General features: G+C 42.3%; 1 protein-coding gene across 1 annotated transcript; it reads right to left on the bottom strand.

Moving 5' to 3' along the window:
- Positions 1 to 4,575: 4,575 nt before the first annotated feature.
- Positions 4,576 to 13,860, bottom strand: sec23b (SEC23 homolog B, coat complex II component). The gene is made up of 19 exons (XM_029505208.1): positions 13,722 to 13,860; positions 11,902 to 12,129; positions 11,450 to 11,507; positions 11,220 to 11,306; positions 10,369 to 10,605; positions 10,135 to 10,217; positions 9,873 to 10,017; positions 8,481 to 8,639; positions 8,218 to 8,333; positions 7,992 to 8,115; positions 7,789 to 7,869; positions 7,589 to 7,678; positions 7,241 to 7,347; positions 6,686 to 6,839; positions 6,437 to 6,514; positions 6,122 to 6,283; positions 5,892 to 5,978; positions 5,548 to 5,769; positions 4,576 to 4,905 (listed from the first exon to the last, which is right to left on the bottom strand). The coding sequence occupies exons 2-19, from the start codon at positions 12,120 to 12,122 to the stop codon at positions 4,816 to 4,818; spliced, it is 2,301 nt and encodes a 766-aa protein (XP_029361068.1). The 5' UTR covers positions 12,123 to 12,129; positions 13,722 to 13,860; the 3' UTR covers positions 4,576 to 4,815.
- Between the last annotated feature and the right edge of the window lie 876 nt (positions 13,861 to 14,736).

The raw sequence follows: 14,736 nt of genomic DNA, 5'->3' as shown, positions 1-14,736 counted from the left end.
ACAAAATCAAACCAAGACACTCTCCAAAAGTGGCCCAAATACTGCAGAAGAAGAAGCTGCTGCTGATACTGCAGGTTATTACCACCTCGGGCCCAGAGAAAGGCCCCAGGCCACGAACCAAACCTGCGACACTAACGCTAACCACTGTGCCGCCGTGCAAACAATGAGTGCTTCCTGTTGTTGGGAGAAAAAAAAACTAAAATTAAAAAAAGCAGTCCTTCCACCGTCATTCGGTCGTCTTTCAATTCTACAAATGGGAAAAATGCACTGACAAACATACACATCCAGTAAAAACTGTTGTGAACAGTTACCTGCTGGCCGCAGAGAATCTGCTAAAACTTCTTCTTCTTCTTTCACTGGACCAGGAAAAGGCACTGAATCTGTACTCCAGTTTAACGGGTTAGGGCGTCCGGCGGGGCTGCGCTCTGTCTGGATGCTCTGTGCACGCTCCCTCGAACCTCCTCTGCAAGATACACTCTGGTTTTACCTGGTTTTCATAAGAGCATCGTTTCATCTGCCTACGCTGATGACGTCGTTGTGCTGATACAAAATCAAAGAGACACAGACATTTTATCTAACTTAACAGACTCACTTAATGTTCTGTCTGCTGCAAAGGTGAACTGCAAAAAAAGTGAAGCCCTCGCCGTCGGTCAATGGTGTGGTGGAGAAGGGAGGGGATTAAATACCTGGGAGTCTTCCGTTAAGAAAAACTGGGAGGACGTCCCAGCTAGGACAGAGGGAAAGATTAGAAAATGGAGATGGTGACCCATCTCATCCGTGTCCTGGTGGTGCTGTGGCATCGGCTAGCGTGCCTGGAGCCGCCACCAGGGCTGTAAGACCAGATCCAGGTCAAATTAGTGGACTTATTTTAGGAAATAAAAAAACACTGGGTTCTGCAGGGGGTTTTATCGTTGCAGAGAGAAGGAGGTGGGGGGGGCACGGCCACTTTCAGATGACAGTTTGTCCAAAGGTTTTTAACAGATCCAACAGATCTGGCGTGGAGAGAACCGGCCAGCTGTATGTTCAGACGTGTGAGTGCCTGCTCTGATTTTAATCCATTCTAGATTTGTAAATCTTTGGAATGTTTTTACGTCATGGGCCCTTTTTAAAAGCAGTTCAGGGACAAGCTCTAACTCTCTGTTATGGCTTTTAAATGAACGGTGCCAGATTGGACGTCTCCTGCGAGGCCATGCTGGGTTTCGCAGCTGGACCGGCGCTGATGGATGCCGGGGCGTTGGGGTCCGGTCCACCAGGACGATGCAGAAAGTTCTCGAGCTGTGGAGGAGGAGGCTCACTGCTGGAGAGAAGCTTCTCCTGGCTAAGTACAGCAGAGGGACTGAACCTGACCCAGAGGACGCCTTTCCGGATGTTCGTTTGACGCCTCAGCTTGGCGATGCTTCCGGTCCGCTGCTGGGGAAGGCCGGGGAACTAAACCTTCGCACAGGGGACAAAAAGACCATGTATTTTAACTGCGTCAGCGTGACCTGCAGGAGGGGACTGAAGAACAGTGTGGAGTGGAGACAGAGTGGCTCCATGCTGGAGGGTCCTCTACAATCCCCCTGTAAAAAAAGGCTTTTACGCGCTGCCATTGCCTGCAATGCTGTTGTTTGTGTTTTTAGCCCCGCTGTGTCAAACACCTGTCCGTTCTGTGGTCACCCTGAAACAATTGTTCATTTTTTTTTGCAAATGTGAGAGACTTGCGGGTTTCCACACTCATCATTAGAAACGTGTGTTCAGTTTCGAGTTGTTGTGTGTAAAAGATGACAGCTGTGTTGGAGTTGTGTTCGCATTTTGCTGCCAGTACAATTTTGAAACACAACCGTATCGCGGTGTGAAATGTGTTTAGTGAGTGTGTGCTTAAGGTTTCGCAAAAAAGAGCAGATGAATTATGCAAATTGAGTCTAAGTACCTGAACAGTGTTAAAGGTTTGGAAAAAAGAGCGTTTGATTGAAAAAATGAGTCGCTGAGAATTTGGTTCAGAGAACAGAGTTTCCTGTTTTAGCAACTGTGAAAACCTGTAATGAAAACCTGAGGTAATATGCCGAAGCCGTGAAGGTGCTTGACACAGTGACTAGCAGCTGGAAAAAGCACGCGACAGCCGAACAGCCTGGGTATTTCCTGGGTATCTCCTTTTGGAGTGGAGCCCAAAGTGGAGATAACAGGACACAGATTTTTTGGGCATAGAGCTATTAGGTGCCCAAAACTCTGTGAAGGCTTCATTTGATGCAAGAATGCAACTTTTGGGAGTAGACAACACAATCTGCCACTTCCAGATGAAAGCTATAACTATGAAAACACAAAGTCTAATCAATTCTAAACTTTCTTGCCTAATTTCTTTTTGCTGCAGCAGCCTTATTTGGTCTGATGGTGGCTAATGTTAGCTTGTTAGCTGTGTGGACATTGAGACCGACGTCACACGTTCGTGCACAGACCTGATTGTGTTCTCTGCAGACGTACAGTCCTTTGTGTTTGACCCTCACATATCAGAACTTTATTGTTCCTTTAATCAAATCTCTCCTGTCCATTCCCAATGCCATCGTCAACTTTTACATGACTTTATTCAATTGAACTTGATTTTGCAAATAGTTTTCCTCACATTTACTGACACCATATTTCTCTAATATCTCATTATAGATGCATCATTTATTTGCTGTTTCACATACTAATTGCATTTCTGTGCTTGTACCTTTCTTTTTGAAGACACTCTCTATGGTCCTATGGATAGTTATTATGATGGGATGACAGTCCTACGGAGTTTGTCTTCTCATGTCTGCAGCACTTTCACATTCGTTCTGACACATTTTTAATATACATTAAAACTTTCAGCACCTCTAATCTCAATCACAGAGATGAAGAAAGCTACATTATTGATTGTGTGCGTAGTTATATAAAAGTGCTATGGCATATTCTATATACAGATCTTACATAAGTTTTCTGGGACACAAGCTGGAATGGATTTCCTGGGCTGCTGGACTAGAACCGATCTGTTAGGATTTGATATGAGATAGTAAGACGGCACATTTCCTTACAGCTTTGAGTAAGCCTGGGAATCACATGGACATGAGCATCATGACTGGTCACTGGAGAAAAAAAGGAAAATAGCAGGCTGAGAGAAGTTTTCGATGTCCACTTGTTCCTCTGAATGTCATCGAATGCATATGGCTGCTGCCTTTACGTATAGCCATGCAGATTGAGATGAAGATCATTTTCCTGTTAAAGGATCATTACTCATCCATGTATAGCTTGGCCTCAGATCACATACAACAGCATGACCAAAAAGTGTGGATAATAAAAGGAGCTTTTCTTATTGTGTAAGTATCCATGTCCAAAGAGATTAAGAACCGTCGCATTGCCTTTTTATTTGGCCTTGAATACCTTTGGAACATATGTGGCTTCCGAGTGCAAGGCTGTGAGGCCTAAGCTTTTGATAGACAGACTTCATTTGTTTTTCAGCAGCAACTTCCGCATAAAGCTGCTAAGAGTAGAATTTGCAACAAAACAGATAGCCCTGATGGATTAGTCTTCATAATCTGCCGTTCACTGATCCTCGAAATCATACTGTCTGGGTTCTCTGAAATCAGCTTACAGTGACAGTAGATGGTGTGTGAGTGCTTTTGTGATTAGGATTGTGCGCCATGCGGGCTTTATGTACAGCAGTGAGGAATGAGAAAAAGACAATTGTTTGGGGGAAAGAGTGTTGCTTCCAATCTACACAGAGGACATGTCGCCTGCTGTTGTTGCTACATGTCGTGCAGACCGTCGTGAGGCCCATCCGGGTGGTTATACTGACATCTGAGATTTCAATATTCAATGTGCTCTAATGCGCGGTGGCCTAAGGAGGCTTGTGAATGGCGACGTGAGTGCTGGTGCAAGGAAAGACAACACAGAGAATCTGTTAACTGTTGAATTTTTTGTTGTTTTTGTGTGTTATTTTTAATAGAGATACGGACAGAATCTAAAATCACACAACTGTCTCTTTTATACAGCCGCACAGTATGTTAAACCTTGATTACAACACTTCATTCACTGGATACAAAATACCAGATGGTGCGACAGGATCAGTGGACTAGACTGTAGGACACCCTATGAAGTCAAGGTTAAAAATAAAATGCCAATGTTCGTCATTAAAATCAGAGTCAGTCTCAGTTCAGTTGATGTGATCGGTTGACTTCTATTCTTCAGAACATTAATCCTCATAATTCAGAGGGAATTTTCTTGGAAAACACTTAAGTTATAATCCATGGTGGATATTTTTTGTCACACAGACAGTGATTAACAAAGCATCATTGCGAAGATCTATAATCCCCGAGTATGAATGTTTCTCACTCAGCATTAGAGGTACCATCATAATTTATTTATCAGAAAAACTCTACACATGTCATCTTTAGCTATGGACAAAGCAAAAGCATATAAGCATCATATTAAACAGCACCTTTGACCTTAAGTCTGAGGCACACATTTTAGCATAAAACAAAAAAAAAAAAAAACAAAACACAAAGGTAATTATTTGTCTAATCATTCTGCATGTCAGGTGATATACATAGTACAAATAGAGGTGTATTGCTTTTGAGGACAGAGTTGGAGCCATTTTATTAAATAAGTAAAAGTGACACTTGTTGCCTGGGAATGTGCTATTCTCTCCCTTTTTCTTTTTTTTTTTTCTGTCAGAAATGTCATTTATGAAAGACTGGGGGGTAAAAAAAGAACAAGCAAGCACATACAGTAGACTCTCTGGGTGTGGCTCCTTATATAAAAAGGGGGAAATGTTAATAGATCCTAGTATGAGAACAGGAATGTGACACTACTCTTAGATGTTTATGCAGAGCTGGACACAGCCAGTTTCTTCAAGTGGTCCATGAAAACCTGCAGGCTGACGTCATCGGTGAGGATTGGGGCTCCTGTCTCCTGCATATGCACAGTGAGAACAAAACACACAGTGGTTGAGTGATTTACTCACATCTTTCCATAACATAACTCTCATCCAATTATCACTGTGTTAAATCTAACACTATAATAAGCGTATGCAAGACCAGGTCTGCCTGATAAGCTTATTTTCACACTGCAACAGATGTATTTGCAGGCGATAGTTCAGCTCTTCCTTGCTCTTGGAAATAGGAGATTAAAGCTATTTTCAGCTTTCCATCTTCCCCACTTACAGAGGTTAGCTAACCTCTGTCAGCGTTTGCTGATACTTTGACATGAAATCTTCTGAGTCATCGGGGCAGATTGCTTTTCACCCAGACTTCAGACAGTCCATGGATTTTAAGGTTTTCATTTTGAACCAGAAGAGAAAATGAGACATTCCTGAAACTGTTTCTTATTTTGTTAGAAAAGCTCCGTGGGAGCTCACTGACGTGGCATGAGGAGACGGACAAATGATATTAATCCAATAATGTGTTCATATTGAGACAGTCTGGAGAAAAGGTTACACCATTGCATATTAAAAAACTACCGTGCATTCAGTGAACTAAAAACAAAAACCTTCATTAAAAATCTAACCCCTCAGACCAATGTACATGAAATTAGTGATTAGCAGTTGTACTGTACCTGTCCCCAGCCGTAGAGGTTGTTGTGGGTCTGTGATGGGTTGACTTTGGAAAGCAGGAAACGAGCCTGTGAGCCACCGTGTTCGGTGTCGACGTAACGAGGCATGGGGAAGCGCGTTTGCAGGATCTCCTGGGCGTCGTCCAGAGGAGCCTGAAGCAGCTGCTTGAAGTTCTCATACTCTGCCATTTCCTGGTAGCCTGCTTTTCGCCACTGGGCTATGGTCTGGAAATAAACAGGAGAGTGAGTGCATCAAGAAATGACAAGCAGCAGATGATTTATTCAGCCCGATCGCCAGGTTGTTTAAATAGATAAGTGCATTTTTAGTCAGGGGTTTGCCATCTCACCTCTCCATGGTAGATGACCAGCTGGAAGAAAGTGTCCATTAGCAGGATTCGATCAGGCAGGATACTGCTGCTGTCCAGCAGCACAGGCTGGGAGGAGCAAATACATTCATTCAGGAAAGGAGGCCACGAGAAACTCGCACAGTAGACAACCAGCAGGAAACATTTCACATAGACATTGTGGGAAAGTTGTACAATATTGGCAACAGTGGTGTGCAGGGTGAGAGGCTGACCTCTGGTGGTCCATAGAAGGAGTATGAGTAGAGAATGGGTTGGATCATGATCAGGGATTGGGTCAGGTCCTGCCTGACAAAGTGGTGCCTGTAATAGGAGGACTCATCAGGGCTGTTGTTGAACACCTGCAGAAAAGGTGACCGCCGCAGGTGGAACATAAACTGCAGGAGAGAAGAGAAACGAAAAAGAGTTTTTTGAATAATACAAATCAATCGAAATTGGGGGACACTATTGTAATTACAATTTAGACCACATTTGAAAATGACCACAAAATAAACTTAAGTTTACAGACTTTCATTAGGAGGCAGGTTTACCTGAGGGTAGAGAGACAGAGACTCAGACAGTTTGAACGATGAAGGATCGTCTTTATTGAACTGGCCGAACTTTTGACACTAAAACAAAGAAGAAACACAACGTTGTTTAGATACTAAACATACCACAGCACAAATCTGCAACTGTACAGACAAAGGACTAACTTCTTGCAACCATGACGCAATTACAACATAGTTGCCTAACAATGGCAACTACGCATTCAGTGTTTTCTGTGTGGGAGCGCCACTCACCAGGCGGATGAGCTGCCTGTCGAGCCAGCGCAAGACATCCGGCCCCTCTTCGGACTCGGCTCTGAAGACTCCCAGGCGAGCCATGAGCACGGCAGCTGCTTCTTGGTCGAATGATGACTCGATGTGCTGAATCTGGGACTGTGCATCTGCCCAGCTGAGGTGGGGGAAAAAAGAATGAGGGGAAAAAATAAATTTATATTTATATATATATATATATATATAAAACAGGGAGCGAAGGAGGGAGGAAGGCAGGAGAGAAACCAAAGACACACAGGTGAGCATGGGTGTGGTGTGAATGACGCACATGCATGAAGGTTCCCTGAGGCACAATGCTTAAAAAAAAAAAAGAAAAAAAAAAAAGAAAAGGATTGCAAACACCCTTTCTACTGCGGCTAATATTGATTTTGACTGTCACTTTCTTGACTGAATGCCAGGTCATTATAACACTACCACACACTTGACAGCTCATGAGGTGAATATTCACTCCTGGCAGGGGGGGGGGGCTTAAGGCTTGTATGTGAAGAATAAAACAGACAAAAATAAAACCCGTCTTACTTCCTGGCGATGGTGGTGACCCGTATCCTCCTCTGGGTGTTGGAGTGCTGGTACTGGGTTACAAACTGGATCGCCCCTCGGCCCCCCTGGGGGACTGGTGCATTGTGCTACACAAACAAACAGGCACATAGCAGTGGAGAAAGTAAGGCAACAGTTGGTGACAACTGTTCTTCTCTGGCACACGCTGAACAAAAGGCCTTCTGATGCAAGGAAGAAAGCCCACAAAAAGCCACTGTTTGTGGAGTCTTACGAAACAAAGGCTTCATTGCAGCTATTTTCTTGGTTGATGTAATTAGTGACTGTACCTATCCTATCAACTCAACCACCGTTTCAATCAATATCTTTTACCTGATTCACCACTTCAAAATACATGCCCAAAGTGGTGGAAGGGTTGAGACTGCATACTTTCCACTGGGTCGTGCCACCAACGCCCATCTCCTATGAAAGCATGGAAGATAATTCAAGGAATGCTGGTCAATAATAGCTCTCATTATACATTTTGAGTAAAGAATCTTAATCTCTCAATTTAATCTGGGGCAGTGACCCACATTCTCTGAAACAGAGGATCCTTTTGAGTTGAGTGAAATGCACGGTCCAATGGCCCCGCAAACCTTCAGCTCCCGTGATGTCTGCACAGACAGAAACAAAGCATGACATAAGCAAGACATTCAGCTTCTAAAAAAACGTAACATTAGACGCGGTACTACAGCGAGGAATGTAAAATCCCTATGATGGTAAATTACTTCATTACCTTAATTTCCAGGACACCTCCAAAGGCCATGCGGAAGTCTCCATTGTAGTCCTTACTAAAGACTCTCTGGAAGGTTTGTTTGAAAAGGGAGGTATTGAAGGAGTCTCCCATCACAATGTGGCCCCTGACGATAAACCACAACAAATTATTAGGACGCTAAACCTTTCTGAATGAGACAGGTATAAATAATTCTACACCCTTGACCAGTTAATCAGGGATGACATACCCAGTGAGATTAGATAAGCACTTCATCTCAAGCAGTCCAGTCTGATCCAGGGCACAGGCATAGATATCAATACTGTGGCCATTTACTGCTGAACGGTTGGCCAAGGCTTCATAATACTGTGTGATAAAAGAGACAGAACACATGAAAAAAACTAAACAAAAAACAAAACCTTACACCCACAGCACACAGTCTAGGAAATACATTCATCATGACATTTTTTGCAAAACAGTTTGGACAAGAAGAACATGCACACAATTGTTCACCTTAGTGGCTTTCTTCAGGTGGCGGGCGTTGTCCTTCTGAATGTCATGCCAGGAGCGAATGGGGGTTTTCAGCTCGTCACCCACTACCATGCCAGGGCCCTGGGTGGGCGGCCCACCAATGAACAGCATCACACGGGCCCCTGTGTTTGGGAACGTACCCTGTGAGTGAGGAGAAGAGAAGTCATGTGAGGAGAAGTACCATTGTATCGAATATAACGCTGTTCAACTGTGACACAGTTGATACTTTACTACCACTATTGCAATCTACATCCATGATGCTCATAAGTTGGTGTTTTCATGGGTAAAACTCATCCTTCAGTAAATTCTGTCTTGGTAGCATTTGTGCTGAATCCCAATTTCTTGGCAATGGATAATGAGCATGAAGAAACTACTGCCCTAGTTCCTATATTTGTCATTTAAAGATGAGTTTTGTGGAGTGTGTACTTTAGAATGGCTTTTAAAATGAGAGATAACCTGTAAAGGCTCGGCCTTATTGCTGATGTAAACCTGATTATGAACTAAATATTTCATTTAGTCATTTGAAATCATTTCTCATTGCAGCCGTGCTGTTTTTCCACCTGAACTAGAAAAGTCAAATCCAGCTGAACTGAATGTAATGTTTAAAGTTTGATTAAAGCCCTATGCTGACAGTCTGCACTGAGGGCAAAGTCCATAGTGCAAGAGTCCAAGACCCGATAAGTTTGGAGAGAGGCCAAATAATCACAAAGCTGCCAGACTGAGCTTTTAATGTAATATTGCATTTGATAGTGAGTTCTACTTGAATGCTGATTCATTTGTTAAGTGTAGTCATTCATACAAAATGATCTAACAAATTCCACTCTGATATTAGATCAAACCGGTTTTTGCAGTTGTACTTTAAATGCCAGTCAAATTCATCTGGAGTATATTCCAATTTTATTTCATTTTCTTTTTTTTCCCTACATCAGGGATAATTTCCTAGTTGCTAAAGGGGCATAGAACAGGAATTATCTGTTGCACTTTTACTTATATAACCATGCAGATTAGCAGCAAAAAAAAAAAAAAAAAAAAGAGAACAGTGATGGCAAAGAGAAGACAAATAAGGCACCACCCTTTGAACTGACAAAACACATGTACTGTTCCTTAAACAGATGATTATCAGGCTGTGTGTCTATTTGAGAAATGTTCATGTGGCACAATCCTCTTGAGGAGACTAAAGGTCAGATTACAGTGAAGCATCTCAATGAATGACTGCTATTCCTTTGTTTCAAGGGCATAGATATACAAAATATAAATCTGTATTTACTGTTACCTGGTTTTACATCATTGAGAAATCCATCACACAGCCGAGTATCATTTGTTCTTATTTTCTGTGCAATATAATTTATTCTCTGTATGTGTGAGAAATTGTACCTCCAAAAGACCGACAGCAACAGACAGTGCGACACCAGTGGAACGCAGTGGACGTTTGCCCTGAGGGACAGGCCAAGGGTCTCTCTGAAGCTCGCTGAGCAAGTCTGTCAGATTCATATCAACTCTGTGGACAGGCTGAAGAAACCTGGATATAAAGATGCATGTGTTATACCCCCCCAAAAAAAACAAACAAAACAAACAAACAAACAAACAAAAAAAAAAAAGAAGCCACAAAAGAAAACATATTGGAAATGCAACTAACCTGCAAGAGGCTGAAGCATCCTGGGGGGGCACTGGGCGACCTTGCTGCCCTGCTGCTGCTGGTTTTGTCAAACCCAACATTTCCTGAAACAGAGAGGGGGAAAAAAAACAACACATATTGTTAAGTTGAAAAGGGAGTGTTTTCATTAAATACAATGTTAAAGTCTGTGATACAATAGTCAACTCGTTGTTTTTCCTCATTTCTCAGACCCCTAAGGTCTTTGCCCAAACTGACCTGGATCTGTTTGGAGGACAGGTCCTTAGTGCCCCTGAACACGTAGCTCTTGGCAATCCCCTCACAGCTGAGCTCATGAACCTGGACCATGCGCCCGAATGTGATAAGGCCTACCAGGGCATTGGGTGGTAGCAGGCTGAGGGACATTTGCAGAGACTCCTTGAGAGCCTGAAGGTCCTCTTCTTCCAAACATGTGTCCACCACATAGAGAAAGATCAGAGGAGCTGAAGGTCCACGCTGTAAAGAGCCAGGATGGGAAAGTTACAGACAGCTGAAATCATGAGGCTTGTTTCCACATATGTTTCCATATTCATTATATAGTAAAGCATTTTATTTTCACTAGCAAAATGCACACAAACGTGGAAAAAAAGATGATGAATTGATGTTTACTTTTTTTTCTGAATATATGTTTCCCAAATATTTGCACGAGCAAAGACACTATGTGATCATCAGCAGTTCATATTATCTCTGAAAACCTCATGCATTATTTATGAATGTACACTTGTTAACCACATTTGCAACCTGGTTCTAACTGGTTACGAAGCTAAGGATGATTGTGTTTAACTTTAGTCACTTAACTGTTAACTACAGCTGCCTGTTGTATTATAAAGCACTTTTAACTGTGCTCAAAGTTGCTTTTCTGGGGGCAATCAATAAAAAATTTAATATAAACAGGATAAGTAAAAACTCAATAACATTCAGTAAAGGGTATTTAAAAAACCAAAAAACAAAAAAAACAACAGCAATGTGCCAGTATAGCCAGGTGACACTGTTTTCTGATTAAATCCACGACTAAGAGCTCTCTACCTTTAAAATATTTAAAACAGGGCTGTGCTTTTTATAGTATTTACCTGTACTATGTACTCAATGGTGGAAAACTGTGGCATTAGCTCAGCTGGTTGGTTGACTTCTGATATGCCTGCGTAAGATGGAGGGAACTGGAGAGACAAAGGGAAACATAGATTAACCACAGTGATAAAGGAATGTTGCTCTTTTAAAATCAAAACTCATTAAATATGAGGAAGGGATTAGTATAACATAACCCATGGGACTAAATCTCTCTGTGAACGTCAGCACTTACTGGGTTTCTTTGAAAGCAGAAGTTGCACGCCCATATTTTTGCTCTGAAGTCAACTTGACTGAAAAAAGAAGGAGGAAAATAATTTAAGGTTTGCACTTAATTGGCAGGGGTGTCCCTGTGACTGAAAGTGGACTGCACAAAGTGTATTTGCAGTTCTTGTACACCGCACCCAGAACACATCAGCATTTCAACATGCTGGTACGTTAGAAAATGTTTAACACTTGGGCAAATTCAAAGCTCGACAACCTCCTTTCATCCTAATTACTGTTTACTTTAAGAATAGGAAAATGAAATGACGAGAACAAAGCTGGAACAGGACAGCTTCTGAGTTGGGTTAACACAATTCATATTTAAAAGAACAAACTGAATTCTGCCAACAACTGAACAAAACATCAAACACACAGAGCTCTGTGTGAGAGCATGGCCATATGGGCATAGTTTTTTGTACTCACCATAGTGGGTTAAGCACTGCTTTGCAGTTGGCCCTGCTGCAAAGAACGGGTTCATATTGGACTGGCGGCAGATCAGGCCTCTCCTTCAGGGGTGTGAAGAGGCAGGAGACGGGAACCACGAGCCTGGTGGCTTCCAGGCGACTGGAAGGCCAGAGGTTCCAGCTGAATCTCACTCCATCCCTGTCTTCGTTTTGTTGGATGAACTCCTGGTACGTTGCCATTGCAGAGCTTCAACAGAGAATGAGCCTGATAAACCGCAGGTGAGGTTATGGTTGTCTCCTAATGTCTCGCTCTTGCTTCTGTCTAACTTCTATCACTGCCTGCTGTGAACATCTGCTCTTCATGCAGGTGATCCTTTTCCTCTGAAGTTAAAATAAGACACTAGATGCTGAATGCATGACGCACAACTGTGTCATTGGGAAACCTGACCAGCGTGTTTTGATAAGAAAGAGCACAGTGCAGAAGATTCACTGAGATATTTATAGGCTCCACCTTTGATGGGGTGCGTCAATGAAACAGACAACACCTTTAATAAAGCATCACCAGAGATCCTGCTGCATCTGGTGTATTCTTGCTCTTTGCGTCATAATCAAACAACAAAGTATTACAGCACTTGAGAAAAAATTTGAGGAATTGGAAAATTTTCAAAAACAAAAGCCAATTTCACGTTGTCAGCTATGATCTATTACTATAGACCAACCAACCGGGCAGGCAGGCAACAACTAATTATTTTTTCTAATGTATTATCTATTATTACTCTGTAAATATATTCTGTTTACTATTAGACAATAAATATAGAGAAAGGCAGCAAAGTCTCACTGTTCAAAAGATGGAACCAGGAAACATTTAAAGAGTTTGTGGTTAATTTTAAATCAATTTGACATCTTCATTTCAGTTCTACATTGTTTCTTGTACAAAATTTGGCTATATAACAAATAATTAAATAAACGAGAGAATTAAGGGCTCACAAATGACATTTACGGGTCTTGTGATGATGACAGGGACTTAATTTCTAACCAAAGCCAGTCAAGATACTGTATCTGTGTTTGGTGGTCGCATCTAATTTGAGCTGACACACCGCCTGATTAATCGATTCATCCACCAACCGCAGACAGATAATCAGAAACTACTTTGATCACAATATTTTCCCCATCAGCCAACTTGTTGCTTGTCCCGTCGTCGAGACACAGTAAACTAATTATCGCTGAATTGTGTAATGACGGTGGAAGCAGGCAGACAATATCAAAACGCGACCTTTAAGATCTTACGTGGAAAGCACAACATTAGTTTACTTCTGCAATGAATCCAGATTTTATGGCCTTTTTATGGCCCCTGCTTCGGCAGAGTCCTGGAGAGAGTTGTAGTACTCATTAATGAGGTAATATTGCGGAGGAAGTGGGTTTTCCTCTCATCGGTTTCTTCAGTCATGGTAAGACTTGAGAACTTGGAAAGAATTGATTTGGTGGAAAGAAAAAAAAAAAAAAAATCGACCAGGATCCCAGATGAGTCCACCGCACAGGATACAGGCCACGTATCGTCCCTGGAGGTCGGCGTCGGTGCTGAGCAGCACTTTGTCTTTGGACTTCGTCAAATATGCCAGATTTCATAAACAGACGAATACTTTGACTTTCCGCGACGTGTGCTCCCGCCGTGAAAAAACCGACACGTTATTTAGCTGAACGCCGTTTCCGGCGGACTCTTGTCAGTCAAACCCGAAGCTAACGCTACCGGTGGGTTAGCTGACGGAGTGCAGCCCGAGCCCACTTCCTCTCAGAGAAGCAGGCGGCCCATTTCCGTCCTAAGCTGAGTCGAGGGCTTACCTTTTCGGTCGGCTCTGTCTCGGGTTCGGACAAGATCGAAGAGAGTACGTTCAGTTCAAAATAAATTACAACATTAGGAGGTTGAAGGACTGCGGTGCGGGATCTCCCCCCCTATCAACCGGCTCCTGCTCTCTTCTAGAGTGACGTGTTACTCCAAGCTCCGACGTCTCCTATTGGCTCGTCTTTCCGTTGCGTCACAGGGGCTTACGTACGAGAAAGAGGGTGATTGTGGGAAATGACGTTTCTCAGAGTTGTAGTTGCTGTCAACTGTTTGACAATCTTTAATCCGATGGTTGAATGAATTTTTACGGTACGAACAATGTTACGATACAATTGTTTAAAAAAAGAAATTGTTAATTTTATGTGTTTCAACATCAACATTTTATTAATGTGTTTATAATAGATTTTCGAGCTTAATATTGAACCTTTAAATTGTATCTATTTTGAAGATGGCGGCAAATAGTAAATAGAGAAAAAGAAGCTTCCTTGTGATCATTAGTAATGTTAGTAATGACAGTTTTTGTATGTCTTGTTGGAAGTTTCCTGCTTGTGCATCTCTGGATATTGTGCTCAAATAGTCTGGCCGAAATGTAATTAAATGATATAATAATGGAGCTCCATTACGGTGAACTGCACACACCGGATCAGCTTTTGAAATATGAAGCCCATGTCGGTTATGTAGTCTATAATAGTAGAATAGCCCGCTTAATATACATAACTCCAATTTTCCAACTCCTTGCCAGCTTTACCAGTCACTCCCATTAGGCAGCTACTTTTCAGAAGCATATGCACACATGCTCTTTGTTTTACACAGTTTTATATTTCAAGGTCAAACAAATCCTGTTGCTCCCCTGCAGCATGTATCCATGATGCTGGAAGGAAAGTAGCACACTGCTGCATGTGGTCACAGTGCGTTCAATGTTACGCTCGTATGCTGGGACTTTTAAGATATGCCTGCGTGTAAACCATTTGTTATCTACCTTATTTTAACCAGGGTTTATTTAGTCAACGAAAT

This window comes from Echeneis naucrates, chromosome 1 (assembly GCF_900963305.1).
Source record: "Echeneis naucrates chromosome 1, fEcheNa1.1, whole genome shotgun sequence".
NCBI classification, from domain to species: Eukaryota; Metazoa; Chordata; class Actinopteri; order Carangiformes; family Echeneidae; genus Echeneis; species Echeneis naucrates.
This window is presented reverse-complemented; position numbering and strand designations above follow the sequence as displayed.

Coding starts and splice junctions, on each gene's coding strand:
- sec23b (XM_029505208.1), bottom strand. CDS start 12,122: ATGGCAACGTACCAGGAGTTCATCCAACAAAACGAAGACAGGGATGGA. Junction 11,307..11,449: donor TCTGCTTTCAAAGAAACCCA/GTAAGTGCTGAC, acceptor TTGTCTCTCCAG/TTCCCTCCATCTTACGCAGG. Junction 6,840..7,240: donor GTCACCACCATCGCCAGGAA/GTAAGACGGGTT, acceptor CCCCCACCTCAG/CTGGGCAGATGCACAGTCCC.